The sequence below is a fragment of the Mustelus asterias genome, unplaced genomic scaffold (genome assembly GCF_964213995.1).
Source record: "Mustelus asterias unplaced genomic scaffold, sMusAst1.hap1.1 HAP1_SCAFFOLD_639, whole genome shotgun sequence".
In the NCBI taxonomy this organism is placed as follows: Eukaryota; Metazoa; Chordata; class Chondrichthyes; order Carcharhiniformes; family Triakidae; genus Mustelus; species Mustelus asterias.
This window is the reverse complement of record NW_027590588.1, coordinates 6,039-17,599: the sequence shown is the minus strand read 5'-3', so window position 1 is coordinate 17,599 and position 11,561 is coordinate 6,039. Positions and strand designations below refer to the sequence as shown.

Genomic DNA, 11,561 nt, shown 5'->3' with positions numbered 1-11,561 from the left:
AACCATAGCTGGCACTCAACAGCCTTTTAATTAAATGTACCCTGTGCCTCCTGATCCCTACACTGGACTCATGTCCAGGAGATCAGCATCAATCTTAAATCTTATCATGTGTCAAACACTCACTGCACTGATCAGTGAGTCGGGTAAATTGCTCCCAAATTGAAATACTCAGCTGGTAAAACAAGGAGATTTAGACACCAGTATTGAAAAAGCAATCTGTTTAATACAATGTTTTTATTTAGATCAGGGAGTGGAAATAACTTCAAATCGACACTTTACCAACTTATCCAACATAAAGGATTGAAGCACTGGTAACTTGGAGCATTGGGTTTTAGAATATTGAACTTGCTGTCCCGTCCCTCGCTCCAACAGTTCCATTATATTTCCATTATTTGAATGTTTTCTTTCGAAGATAGAAATTCAGCCCATCAAAACTGCAGCTTCCTGTTCTTTAACTATAGCTGGCCTATTGGACTTGTATATTGTTGAAAAATATCAGAAACACTAAGTTACTTCATGGGAAGTGCCAGCAGACAGTACAATCCACAAACTCTGCCTCCTCAGTACAGTATTCATCACACCTTTCCCTGCCAACTGCCTATTTAACCCTTTAGCTTTCAAAGAGTTTGTTAAAAGCCGTACTAATCTCTGCAATCATGTCGGAGGTTGTCATTGAGCGCTGATGATTTTGGAAAGCTTGGTAGTTGCACTGTCTCGTCAAGACACAGGCTCCAAAAGCAGCAACAAGAGTGGGATTTAATCTGGAAGGAGAACAGAGAATGCTATGAGACACCCGCATCTTAGAATCATACATTGCAGCTTCATGGCTGTGATAGATATACCCAAGTTAGTCCCACTCCTCTGCTCCTTCTCCAGAACTCTGAACATTTCTCCCATTCAAGTATTTACCCAATTCCCTTTTGAAACGTGTAACATCTCAAAGTTTGCAGATGAAACCAAATTGGGTGGGAGGGTGAACTGTGACGAGGATGCAGAGATCTGGACAGGTTGGGTGAGTGGACAAATCAATGGCAGATGCAGTATAATTTGGATAAATATGAGGTTATTCACTTTGGAAGCAAAGACAGGAAGGCAGATTACTACCTGAATGGCTGTAAATTGGGAGAGGGGAGTGTGCAGTGGGACCTGGGTGTCCTTGTGCACCAGTCACTGAAGGTAAGCATGCAGGTGCAGCATGCGGTAAAGAAGGCAAATGGTATGTTGGCCTTCATAGCGAGAGGTTTTGAGTACAGGAGCAGGGATGTGTTGTTGCAATTATACAGGGCCTTGGTGAGGCCACACCTTGAGTATTGTGTGCAGTTTTGGTCTCCTTTTCTGAGGAAGGATGTTCTTGCTCTTGAGGGAGCGCAGCGAAGGTTTACCAGGCTGATTCCGGGGACGGCGGGACTGATGTATGAGGAGAGATTGACTAGGTTAGGATTGTTTTCGCTGGAGTTCAGATGAATGAGGGGGGATCTCATAGAGACTTATAAAATTCTAACAGGACTTGACAGGGTAGATGCAGGGAGGATGTTCCCGATGGTGGGGGAATCCAGAACCAGGGGTCACAATCTGAGGATTTGGGGTAGACCATTTAGGACAGAGGTGAGGAGACATTTCTTCACCCAAAGAGTGGTGAGCCTGTGGAATTCATTACCACAGGAAGTAGTTGATCCCAAAACATTGAATGTATTCAAGAGGCGGCTGGATATCGCACTTGGGGTGAATGGGATCAAAGGTTATGGGGGGAAAGCAGGATTAGGCTATTGAGTTGGACGATCAGCCATGATCGTGATGAATGGCGGAGCAGGCTCGAAGGGCCGAATGGCCTCCTCCTGCTCCTATCTTCTATGTTTCTGTGAAAGTTATTATTGAAGAACGAAACAATCTCATTAGTGACAGACAGCATGGTTTTGTAAGAGGGAGGTCGTGCCTTACAAATTTGGTGGAGTTTTTTGAGGAAGTGACAAAAACGGTTGACGAAGGAAGGGCCGTGGATGTCGTCTATATGGATTTCAGTAAGGCATTTGACAAAGTCCCACATGGCAGGTTGGTTAAGAAGGTTAAGGCTCATGGGATACAAGGAGAAGTGGCTAGATGGGTGGAGAACTGGCTTGGCCATAGGAGACAGAGGGTAGTGGTCGAAGGGTCTTTTTCCGGCTGGAGGTCTGTGACCAGTGGTGTTCCGCAGGGCTCTGTACTGGGACTTCTGCTATTTGTGATATATATAAATGATTTGGAAGAAGGTGTAACTGGTGTAATCAGCAAGTTTGCGGATGACACGAAGATGGCTGGAATTGCGGATAGCGAAGAGCATTGTCGGGCAATACAGCAGGATATAGATAGGCTGGAAAATTGGGCGGAGAGGTGGCTGATGGAGTTTAGTCCGGATAAATGCGAAGTGATGCATTTTGGAAGAAATAACGTAGGGAGGAGTTATACAATAAATGGCAGAGTCATCAGGAGTATAGAAACACAGAGGGACCTAGGTGTGCAAGTCCACAAATCCTTGAAGGTGGCAACACAGGTGGAGAAGGTGGTGAAGAAGGCATATGGTATGCTTGCCTTTATAGGACGGGGTATAGAGTATAAAAGCTGGAGTCTGATGATGCAGCTGTATAGAACGCTGGTTAGGCCACATTTGGAGTACTGTGTCCAGTTCTGGTCGCCGCACTACCAGAAGGACGTGGAGGCATTGGAGAGAGTGCAGAGAAGGTTTACCAGGATGTTGCCTGGTATGGAGGGTCTTAGCTATGAGGAGAGATTGGGTAGACTGGGGTTGTTCTCCTTGGAAAGACGGAGAATGAGGGGAGATCTAATAGAGGTATACAAGATTATGAAGGGTATAGATAGGGTGAACAGTGGGAAGCTTTTTCCCAGGTCGGAGGTGACGATCACGAGGGGTCACAGGCTCAAGCTGAGAGGGGCGAAGTATAACTCAGACATCAGAGGGACTTTTTTTACACAGAGGGTGGTGGGGGCCTGGAATGCGCTGCCAAGTAGGGTGGTGGAGGCAGGCACGCTGACATCGTTTAAGACTTACCTGGATAGTCACATGAGCAGCCTGGGAATGGAGGGATACAAACGATTGGTCTAGTTGGACCAAGGAGCGGCACAGGCTTGGAGGGCCGAAGGGCCTGTTTCCTGTGCTGTACTGTTCTTTGTTCTTTGCTCCCACCGCCCTTTCAGGCAGCGCCTTCCAGATCACAACAACTCACCGTGTACAGTGAATTATCCTCATCTTCTCCTCTGGTTCTTTTATCAATTACCTTAATTACTGACCCTCTTGACAGTGAAAACAGTTTCTCTTTATCAAAACCCTTTGTAATTTTGAGCATCTCAAATCTTTCCTGTAGCACAAATCAGGAAAGAAATCGTCTCTCTGAAGCAGAACTGGTTAGTGTTTTACATCCTTGATTCGCTGCTGACATGATTAAACCGTGCGCCACTGCACTAGAGTGTGGGAAGATGCACCTTCAATCTTTATGTTTTACACGCAGCCTCTCCATTCCAGCCAGAGGGCAGAAGGAGTCTAGCCAGGATGTTAAACACTGACAGCTTGTTCCAGCCTGGCCTCAAACAGCAAGAGGAATAGGGAGCCTCAGTGCAGAGTTTCAGCGGAGAACCTTATGCAGAGGCTGGGGAAGTCCAGGCAGCCCAGGGCACATGGCTCTGGATCTTTGGCAGTTAGGCATATCCACATTCTGGAGGGATTTGTTAACTAACCATCCTGTTTAACCTGGATATTTTCTTGGTAACGTGGCGATTAACATTCTAACCAGTTGCTACATGAAAACTGCTCCCATGACCAAAGCCATATTTATGCCAAGCAATAGGGAGTTAGTCCGACAGTCCATTACCCTATATAACGTGTATGTGGGGAGATGGAGTGAGGGAGGGAAGAGATGTATACACGCACTAGACTTGAGTATTCCACTGGATGTCAGAGACGGCACTTCAGCCTGCCTGGTACTGACTGAAGCTTCAGCTTCGTCGACCCGGCACCGTCTAGATCTCTGGTGTTGTCTCGAGTGGGGGTTGAACCCAGAGCACAGAAGTGGGAGTTTCCAGCACTATTCCAGACGCGGCTCACTCCTGTGTAAGCAGGTAGAGGCTCATTAGCATCAGAAACAAAACAAAACCTATTTGCACCGCGCAGAGAGACCCCAGCGGCCATTCTCACCCATCTGTTTTCTCCTTCCCAGCGGTGAAAGCCCAGTGTGCGAGGACCCCCAGGGATCCAGACAGCAGGTCTCCCTGACCCCCACACCTCCGACCACTGCCTTGCTGTGAGCAGATCAGCACTAAACACAAACAGGTATTCTGTTAGCTTAACCTGAACCAGAAATGCTTGTTAAATTATCCACTTACTAATACATTTTAAAAAGGAGAAAGATTTTTAATCTGTTTAATCATTAAGTACTTGTACCAATAGTATAAATTATTCATATCATCAGTGTTGATTATCCCAGTGTCTGAAACACTTTATTACATTGGTCTATCCAAAACCGATTACTGAAAGTAAATGATGATTCAATGTGGAAACATTTGTATTTAGCGCCATCTGGGGGAGGGTGTCAGCGCCGAGGGAGCGCCGCACGGTCGGTCAGCGGGTCAGTGCTGTCCTATTTCCTACATTACAACAGTGTATACTCCTCAATAGGACAGCATCAGCTGTGAAACACTTTGGGATGTTCCCATGTCATCAAAGGTGCTATAGGAATGCAAGTTTGTTCTTTCTCTGTTCTGTGGTGTGTGTTTCATTGCTAATTCAAGCTTGAATCTTATTTATGAAATACCAAACTGTGATGCACGTGAATTGTGGCACACAATTTTTTTTGTTAAGCTTTTTGTGGCTGTTTTACTTTCTTGGTTATTGGCTAAAACGTTGTGTAGCACGGGGAAATGCCAGTAGCGTGTGGGGCTTGTGGTCAGCCCAGCAAACTCTCCACCACTCAGTGGAAAGTCCCAATCTTGTATTAGATAATCTTGTTGAATTAAGGGAGACTTTGAATATAGCCAGTGTAGTGGCAGCACAGCAGAGTGCGATACACGCTGGTATAGCGCGAGTTTGGGAACTCTGAGCAGTGTTGGAGCATGGGGCCAAGAGCGTGGAGCGGCAGCTGGACACGGGTCCAGACTCACATCGTGACCGTTGAAGGGCTGGAGATTGGCGGTTGAGCTCGGTAATAGACCAGACCTCTATGCCCGGTCATAAAGGCAGGCATTTTAAGGAGAGTCTTAAAGAAAGAGACACGGAGGTTTAGGGGGGGAATTCTGAGCTTAGGGTTCAGGCAGCTGTGACCAGTGGTGCAGGGATGGACATCGGGATTGTGCAAGAGGCAAGAAGTAGAGGAGAGCAGACATCTGGGAGGGTTCCTGCAGTCTGGGTGACTGAGCTGCCAGAGGAAGCATTTCAGTCACAACATTCACATTAGTAAAACTCACCCGTGGTTCCGTCTGAAATTAGATCTTTCTGTCCCTTCTGAACAATAGTCACGTTCCCCAGTGCCTGGGTGAGTTGAAGCAAGTTGCCTTGGTGATCACACTCATCCAAAGGGTCCTTGAGCTAAGTACAGAGAATCCATTTCACTTCTAATCTACCCGAATGCCTATAACAAACAGTGTGCAAAGCATAGTACAGAAGGAGGCCATTCAGCCCACTGTGTCAGCTTTCTGAAAGTTTTTTCCAATTATTCCTGTTTCCCTGCTCTTTTTCCATTGCCCTGGAAATGTATCCTGGTCAACTGACTTTTTGGAAGTCTGCAAAGGGGAGATATTTGGGTGAAGTGAATGAGCAGAAATTTGGCAGTTGCTGCATTGTGGAAAATGAGAAGTTGTGACCTTTGGCAGGAAGAACAGAAAAGCAGCAGATTATTGAAATGGGGAGAGACTGTAGAATGCTGCAGTGCAGAGGGATCTGGGTGTCCTTGTATATGAATCACAAAAGAAAATCAGCGCACGGGTACAGCAGGTAATTACAAAGGTGAGAGGAATGCTGACTTCTATTGCAAGGCGGGTAGAGTGTTAAAGTAGGGAAGTCTTGCTACAACCGTACAGAGCATTGCTGAGACCATACTAGCAGTACTGTGTACAGCTTTGATGTCCTTACTTAAGGAGGGATAATCTTGTATTGGAAGCAGAAAAGATACATGGGATGAGGGGGTTGCTTTATGAGAAAAGATTGAGCAGGTTGGGCCTATACTCGTTGATGTTTGGAAGAATGAGAGGTGACCTTATTGAAACATATAGCATTCAGAGGGGGCTCAGAGTGAATACTGAGAGGATGGTTCCCCTCATGGGGGAATCTGAACTGGGGGTACAGTTTCTAAATAAGTGCTCTCCTATTTAAGACTGAGATGAGGAGGAATTTCTTCTCTCAAAGGGTGGTTAGTCTCTGGAATTTTCTTCCACAAACAGCGGTGGAGACTGGGTCATTCAGTAAACACAGTAAGAAGTTTAACAACACCAGGTTAAAGTCCAACAAGATACAAACAATGTGAGTGGAGAGAGCATCAAGACAGGCTAAAGAGATGTGTATTGTCTCCAGACAAGACAGCCAGTGAGACTCTGCAGGTCAAGCTGTGGGGATTATAGATAGTGTGACATGAACCCAATATCCCGGTTGAGGCCATCCTCGTGTGTGCGGAACTTGGCTATCAGTTTCTGCTCAGCGACTCTGCGCCGCCGTGTGTCGTGAAGGCCGCCTTGGAGAACGCTTACCCGAATATCAGAGGCCGAATGCCCGTGACCGCTGAAGTGCTCCCCAACAGGAAGAGAACAGTCTTGCCTGGTGATTGTCGAGCGGTGTCGAAATTTTAAATTGACAAAGGACTCAACGGTTATGGGGGACAGACAGGAAAATGGAGTTAAAACCTCAGTCATATCAGCCATGATCTTATTAAATGGTGCAGCAGCCAACGGCCTACTCCTTATGATCTCATTAATGTTATTGTCGAATCTGCGTAACACATTTTCGGACAGTGCATTCCAGATACTTGCTGCATCAATTAACAATCCTAAATTGCTGCCAGGCTCTTGTGCCAGATACCTCATTTGTGTGTCCCTCTGCTTACCAACCTTCCTTTCAATGTAACAGTTTCTCAAAGGGACACAGAAACACGAAACGACCCTGAGAGACTCACACCCGAGCTGCCAATGCAAATCAGCCAATTCCGAGCAACTGTCACTCAACTAACTGGTTGTTAAGATATCATTGACACACCAAACTCGGAGGTGCCTAACAACTCCCACTGAGCAGGTTGGAAAGTCCCATTGCCTATCCTGCACAAAGACTCACCACCGCCTTGTAGAGTCTGGCAAATTCCACAACATTTGGTGTAAGGATGGCTTTACTGTATCCCTGGATCACAGAGGGTTCCTGGACAATCACCCATAAACCATCCTGATGAAGGAAACGATACGAACAGTCAGGGTTCCTGATTCTCAGAATGTCCAGAACACAAGAAAGGGAAAATCAACACTTCCCACTTTCGTAAAAATTCAAAATTCTTCTGTACACCCAAAAGATGCTTGGAATTAGATTCATTTAATTGAATGATTAGATTCTCCAAATCTAGGATGACATTCCCAGTGCATCACAGAGGGAGTGCCGCACTGTCAGAGGGTCAGTACTGAGGGAGTGCCGCACTGTCAGAGGATCAGTACTGAGGGAGTGCCGCACTGTCAGAGGGTCAGTACTGAGGGAGTGCCGCACTGTCAGAGGGTCAGTACTGAGGGAGTGCCGCACTGTCAGAGGGTCAGTACTGAGGGAGTGCCGCACTGTCAGAGGGTCAGTAGCGAGGGAACGCCACACTGTCAGAGGGTCAGTAGCGAGGGAGTGCCGCACTGTCAGAGGATCAGTAGTGAGGGAACGCTGCACTGCCAGAGGGTCAGTACTGAGGGAGTGCCGCACTGTCAGAGGGTCAGTACTGAGGGAGTGCTGCACTGTCAGAGGGTCAGTAGCGAGGGAGTGCCGCACTGTCAGAGGGTCAGTACTGAGGGAGTGCTGCACTGTCAGAGGGTCAGTACTGAGGGAGTGCCGCACTGTCAGAGGGTCAGTAGCGAGGGAACGCCGCATTGTCGGGAGATGCCATCTCAGATGGATGTAAAAGTTCCCATTGGCATGAATTCTCCCTGGTGTTCTGGTCACCCTTCATCCTGCAACTAATGGAACACGTTGCTGTTTATGGGCTCTTGTTGTGTCCAAACTGACTGCCCTGTTTTCACATTGCAACAATGATTACACTTCAAAAGTAGCTCACTGGTTGGAAAGTGCTTGGGGTGTCCTGGGATCATAAAAGATGCCATTGGAATCCCAATGGGTGGCACAGTGATTATTGCTGCTGCCTCACAGTGCCGGGGATTTGGGTTCAATTCCCGGCTTGGGTCACTGTCTGTGCGGAGTCTGCACGTTCTCCCCACGTCTGTGTGGGTTTCTGCCGGGTGCTCCGGTTTCCTCCCACAGTCTGAAAGACGTGCTGGTTAGGTGCATTGGCTGTGCTAAATTCTCCTTCAGAACTGGCGCCGGAGTGTGGCAACTAGGGGATTTTCACAGTAATTTCATTAGTGTTAATGTAAGCCTACTTGTGACACTAAATAAATAAATTTGGATTCTACAGTTAGCATATAATCCAAGCAGGGGGAGATGCAGAGTTTAGAATAAGGTGAGATGTGTGTGACTGAGGTACTCACTGCATCGATGACAATGGGAATCCCTCGCTGCTGACATTTCTTCATGATAACCTGTTGTGAAGGAAATCCGCAGTCAGTCAACAAAAGGAAATCCGAATCCTCCAACTCGAGAGGATTTAAGAGGCTGACCACATTTCAGAATTTACAGCACAGAAACAGGCCACTTGGCCCAGCTAATCCATGCTGCAATGAAACCTCCTCCACCCTATCAGCATCTCCTTCCATTCCTTTCCCTCTAAATGTATCCACACTATTCATCTCAACCACTCCCCGTACGAGCGAGTCCCTCGCTCCCCCCACTCTCTCTGGGTAAAGACATTTCTTCTGAATTCCCCATTGGATTTATTAGTGACTGTCACATATTGATGACATTACACTTTAAAAACTAATTTTGAATTTTCCTTGGAGCAGAGATGCCAAAGGAATTGCACTGTGTACAATTCTGGTCACCCTATTATAGAAAGGATATTATTAAACTAGAGAGTGCAGAAAAGATTTACTAGGATGCTACTGGGACTTGATGGATTGAGTTATAAGGAGAGGCTGAATAGATTGGGATTTTTTTCTCTGGAGCGTAGGAGGCTGAGGGGTGATCTTATAGAGGTCTATAAAATAATGAGGGGCACAGATCAGCTAGATAGTCAATATCTTTTCCCAAAGGTAAGGGAGTCTAAAACTAGAGGGCATAGGTTTAAGGTGAGAGGGGAGAGATACAAAAGGGTCCAGAGGGGCAATTTTTTCACACAGAGGGTGGTGAGTGTCTGGAACAAGCTGCCAGAGGTAGTAGTAGAGGCGGGTACAATTTTATCTTTTAAAAAGCATTTAGATAGTTACATGGGTACGATGGGTATAGAGGGATATGGGCCAAATACGGGCAGTCAGGATTAGCTTAGGGGTTTTTAAAAAAAAGGGCAGGTATGGACAAGTTGGGCTGAAGGGCCTGTTTCCATGCTGTAAACCTCTATGACTCTGAGTGTCAACGGGTTCAGATCTACAAGGCACAAGTCAGGAGTGTGATGGAATACTCCCCACTTGTCTGGATGGGTGCAGCTCCAACAACACAAGAAGCTCAACACCATCCAGGACAAAGCAGCCTTGATTGGCACCACATCTACAAACATCCACACCCTCCACCACCGACGCTCAGTAGCAGCAGTGTGTACTATCTACAAGATACACTGCAGCAACTCACCAAAGATCCTTAGGCAGCACCTTCCAAACCCACGACCACTTCCATCTAGAAGGACAAGGGCAGCAGATACATGGGAACACCACCACCTGGAGGTTCCCCTCCAAGTCATTCACCATCCTGACGTGGAAATATATCGGCCATTTCTTCACTGTCATTGGGTCAAAATCCTGGAACTCCCTCCCTAACAGCACTGTGGGTGTACCTACACCACATGGACTGCAGCGGTTCAAGGCAGCAGCTCACCACCACCTTCCCGAGGGACAATTGGGCATCCACATCCCATAAATGAATTTTAAAAAACAGAATGATACAGCGGCTGAAAAAGTTCAATTATAACAACTGGTTGCGAAGACTTGGTTTGGATTCCCTGACATTCAGGAGATTAAGAGGTGATCACACTCAGATTTTGAAGATGACTTAAGGATTTGATAGGGTGGACAGAGGGAAACAATTTCCTCTGCTGGGAGGGGGGGGGGGGGGGGGTGGGGAGAGGAGGGGGGCGAGAGGGAGAGTCCAGAACTAGAGGACAAAACCTTCAAACTAGAGCCAGGCTGTTGAGGGGGTTACATCAGGAATCATTTCCTCACACAGAGGGGGTGCAAACCTGGAATTCTCTCACCACAGAGGCAGAAGGTCAATTGGAAATTTAAAAACAGAGTTTGATAGAACCACATCTAATCTAAGGTGGGGAGATGGGAGTTAAGATACAGATCAGCCATGATTGAATGGAATGGTGGAACAGGCTTGAGCGGCTGAATAGCCTCCTCCTGTTCCTGTGGGATGTAGGAGCAGCCAGGGAGGAATGTTGTCCGCATTGTCTGGTTATGGAGTTCCGATTCCTGTCTCTCCCAGCTTCATACTCAACTGAGTTTAGTCCAAACTTGAAGCTTACAGCCAGCTGTCTAATGGCTGTGGATCTGTCTGCCTAATGGTGAGCCAATCTTGCTGAAACCTTAGACAGGCAGTGCTCTCACACACTATTCACCCCTCCTTGCCCCAAGTCCCCCATCTCACCCCCTATCCCGGCCCCTCTCCATCATCAGCCCCTACCTGTCCATTCCCATCATTTGTTCTGCTCCCTCCCTCTCTCTCTTACCCTCCAAGCCCCTCAATCCCCCTCATCCCTGGCCTCTGAGCTCAGTATGGAGGAAGAAGGGTAGCACTATGTAATGGCTGTCTGTTTCTAACCACCCAAACTACCCCCGAATTGGCCTCTCTCCAGGCACTGTACCACAGACCGTGATCCTCACCTTGGTGTTCTCTAAGACTTTCTCATCTCTTCCTAAGCCCGGCCCAATAACCATGGTGTGCAGAGCAGGAAACCACTTCTCCACTTCGTCCACACCACTGGAACTGTCTCTGAAAAAACAAAACCACATTTCCAAACAGATCGCAGTGTAATGACCACAGCCCTGCACCCGAGATCTGGATTTCAGACAGGGTCAGTGTGTCTGCTCACTGTCACACTGACCCGTATGGATGCCAGCCACCCCCTCCCCTCCCTCCAGCCACCCCCTCCCCTCCCTCCGGCCCCCCCCTCCCCTCCCTCCGGCCCCCTCCCCCGCCGGCCACCTCCCCCCTCCTCCGGCCACCCCCCCTCCTCCGGCCACCCCACCCCCCCTCCGGCCACCCCACCCCCCTCCCTCCGGCCACCACCCCCTTCCCTCCAGCCACC

General features: G+C 47.8%; 1 protein-coding gene across 1 annotated transcript; it reads right to left on the bottom strand.

Moving 5' to 3' along the window:
- Positions 1 to 203: 203 nt before the first annotated feature.
- naxd (NAD(P)HX dehydratase) lies at positions 204 to 11,240 on the bottom strand. Its single transcript, XM_078205248.1, has 6 exons — positions 11,137 to 11,240; positions 8,695 to 8,745; positions 7,301 to 7,405; positions 5,449 to 5,569; positions 4,184 to 4,304; positions 204 to 761 (listed from the first exon to the last, which is right to left on the bottom strand). The coding sequence occupies exons 1-6, from the start codon at positions 11,188 to 11,190 to the stop codon at positions 611 to 613; spliced, it is 603 nt and encodes a 200-aa protein (XP_078061374.1). The 5' UTR covers positions 11,191 to 11,240; the 3' UTR covers positions 204 to 610.
- Between the last annotated feature and the right edge of the window lie 321 nt (positions 11,241 to 11,561).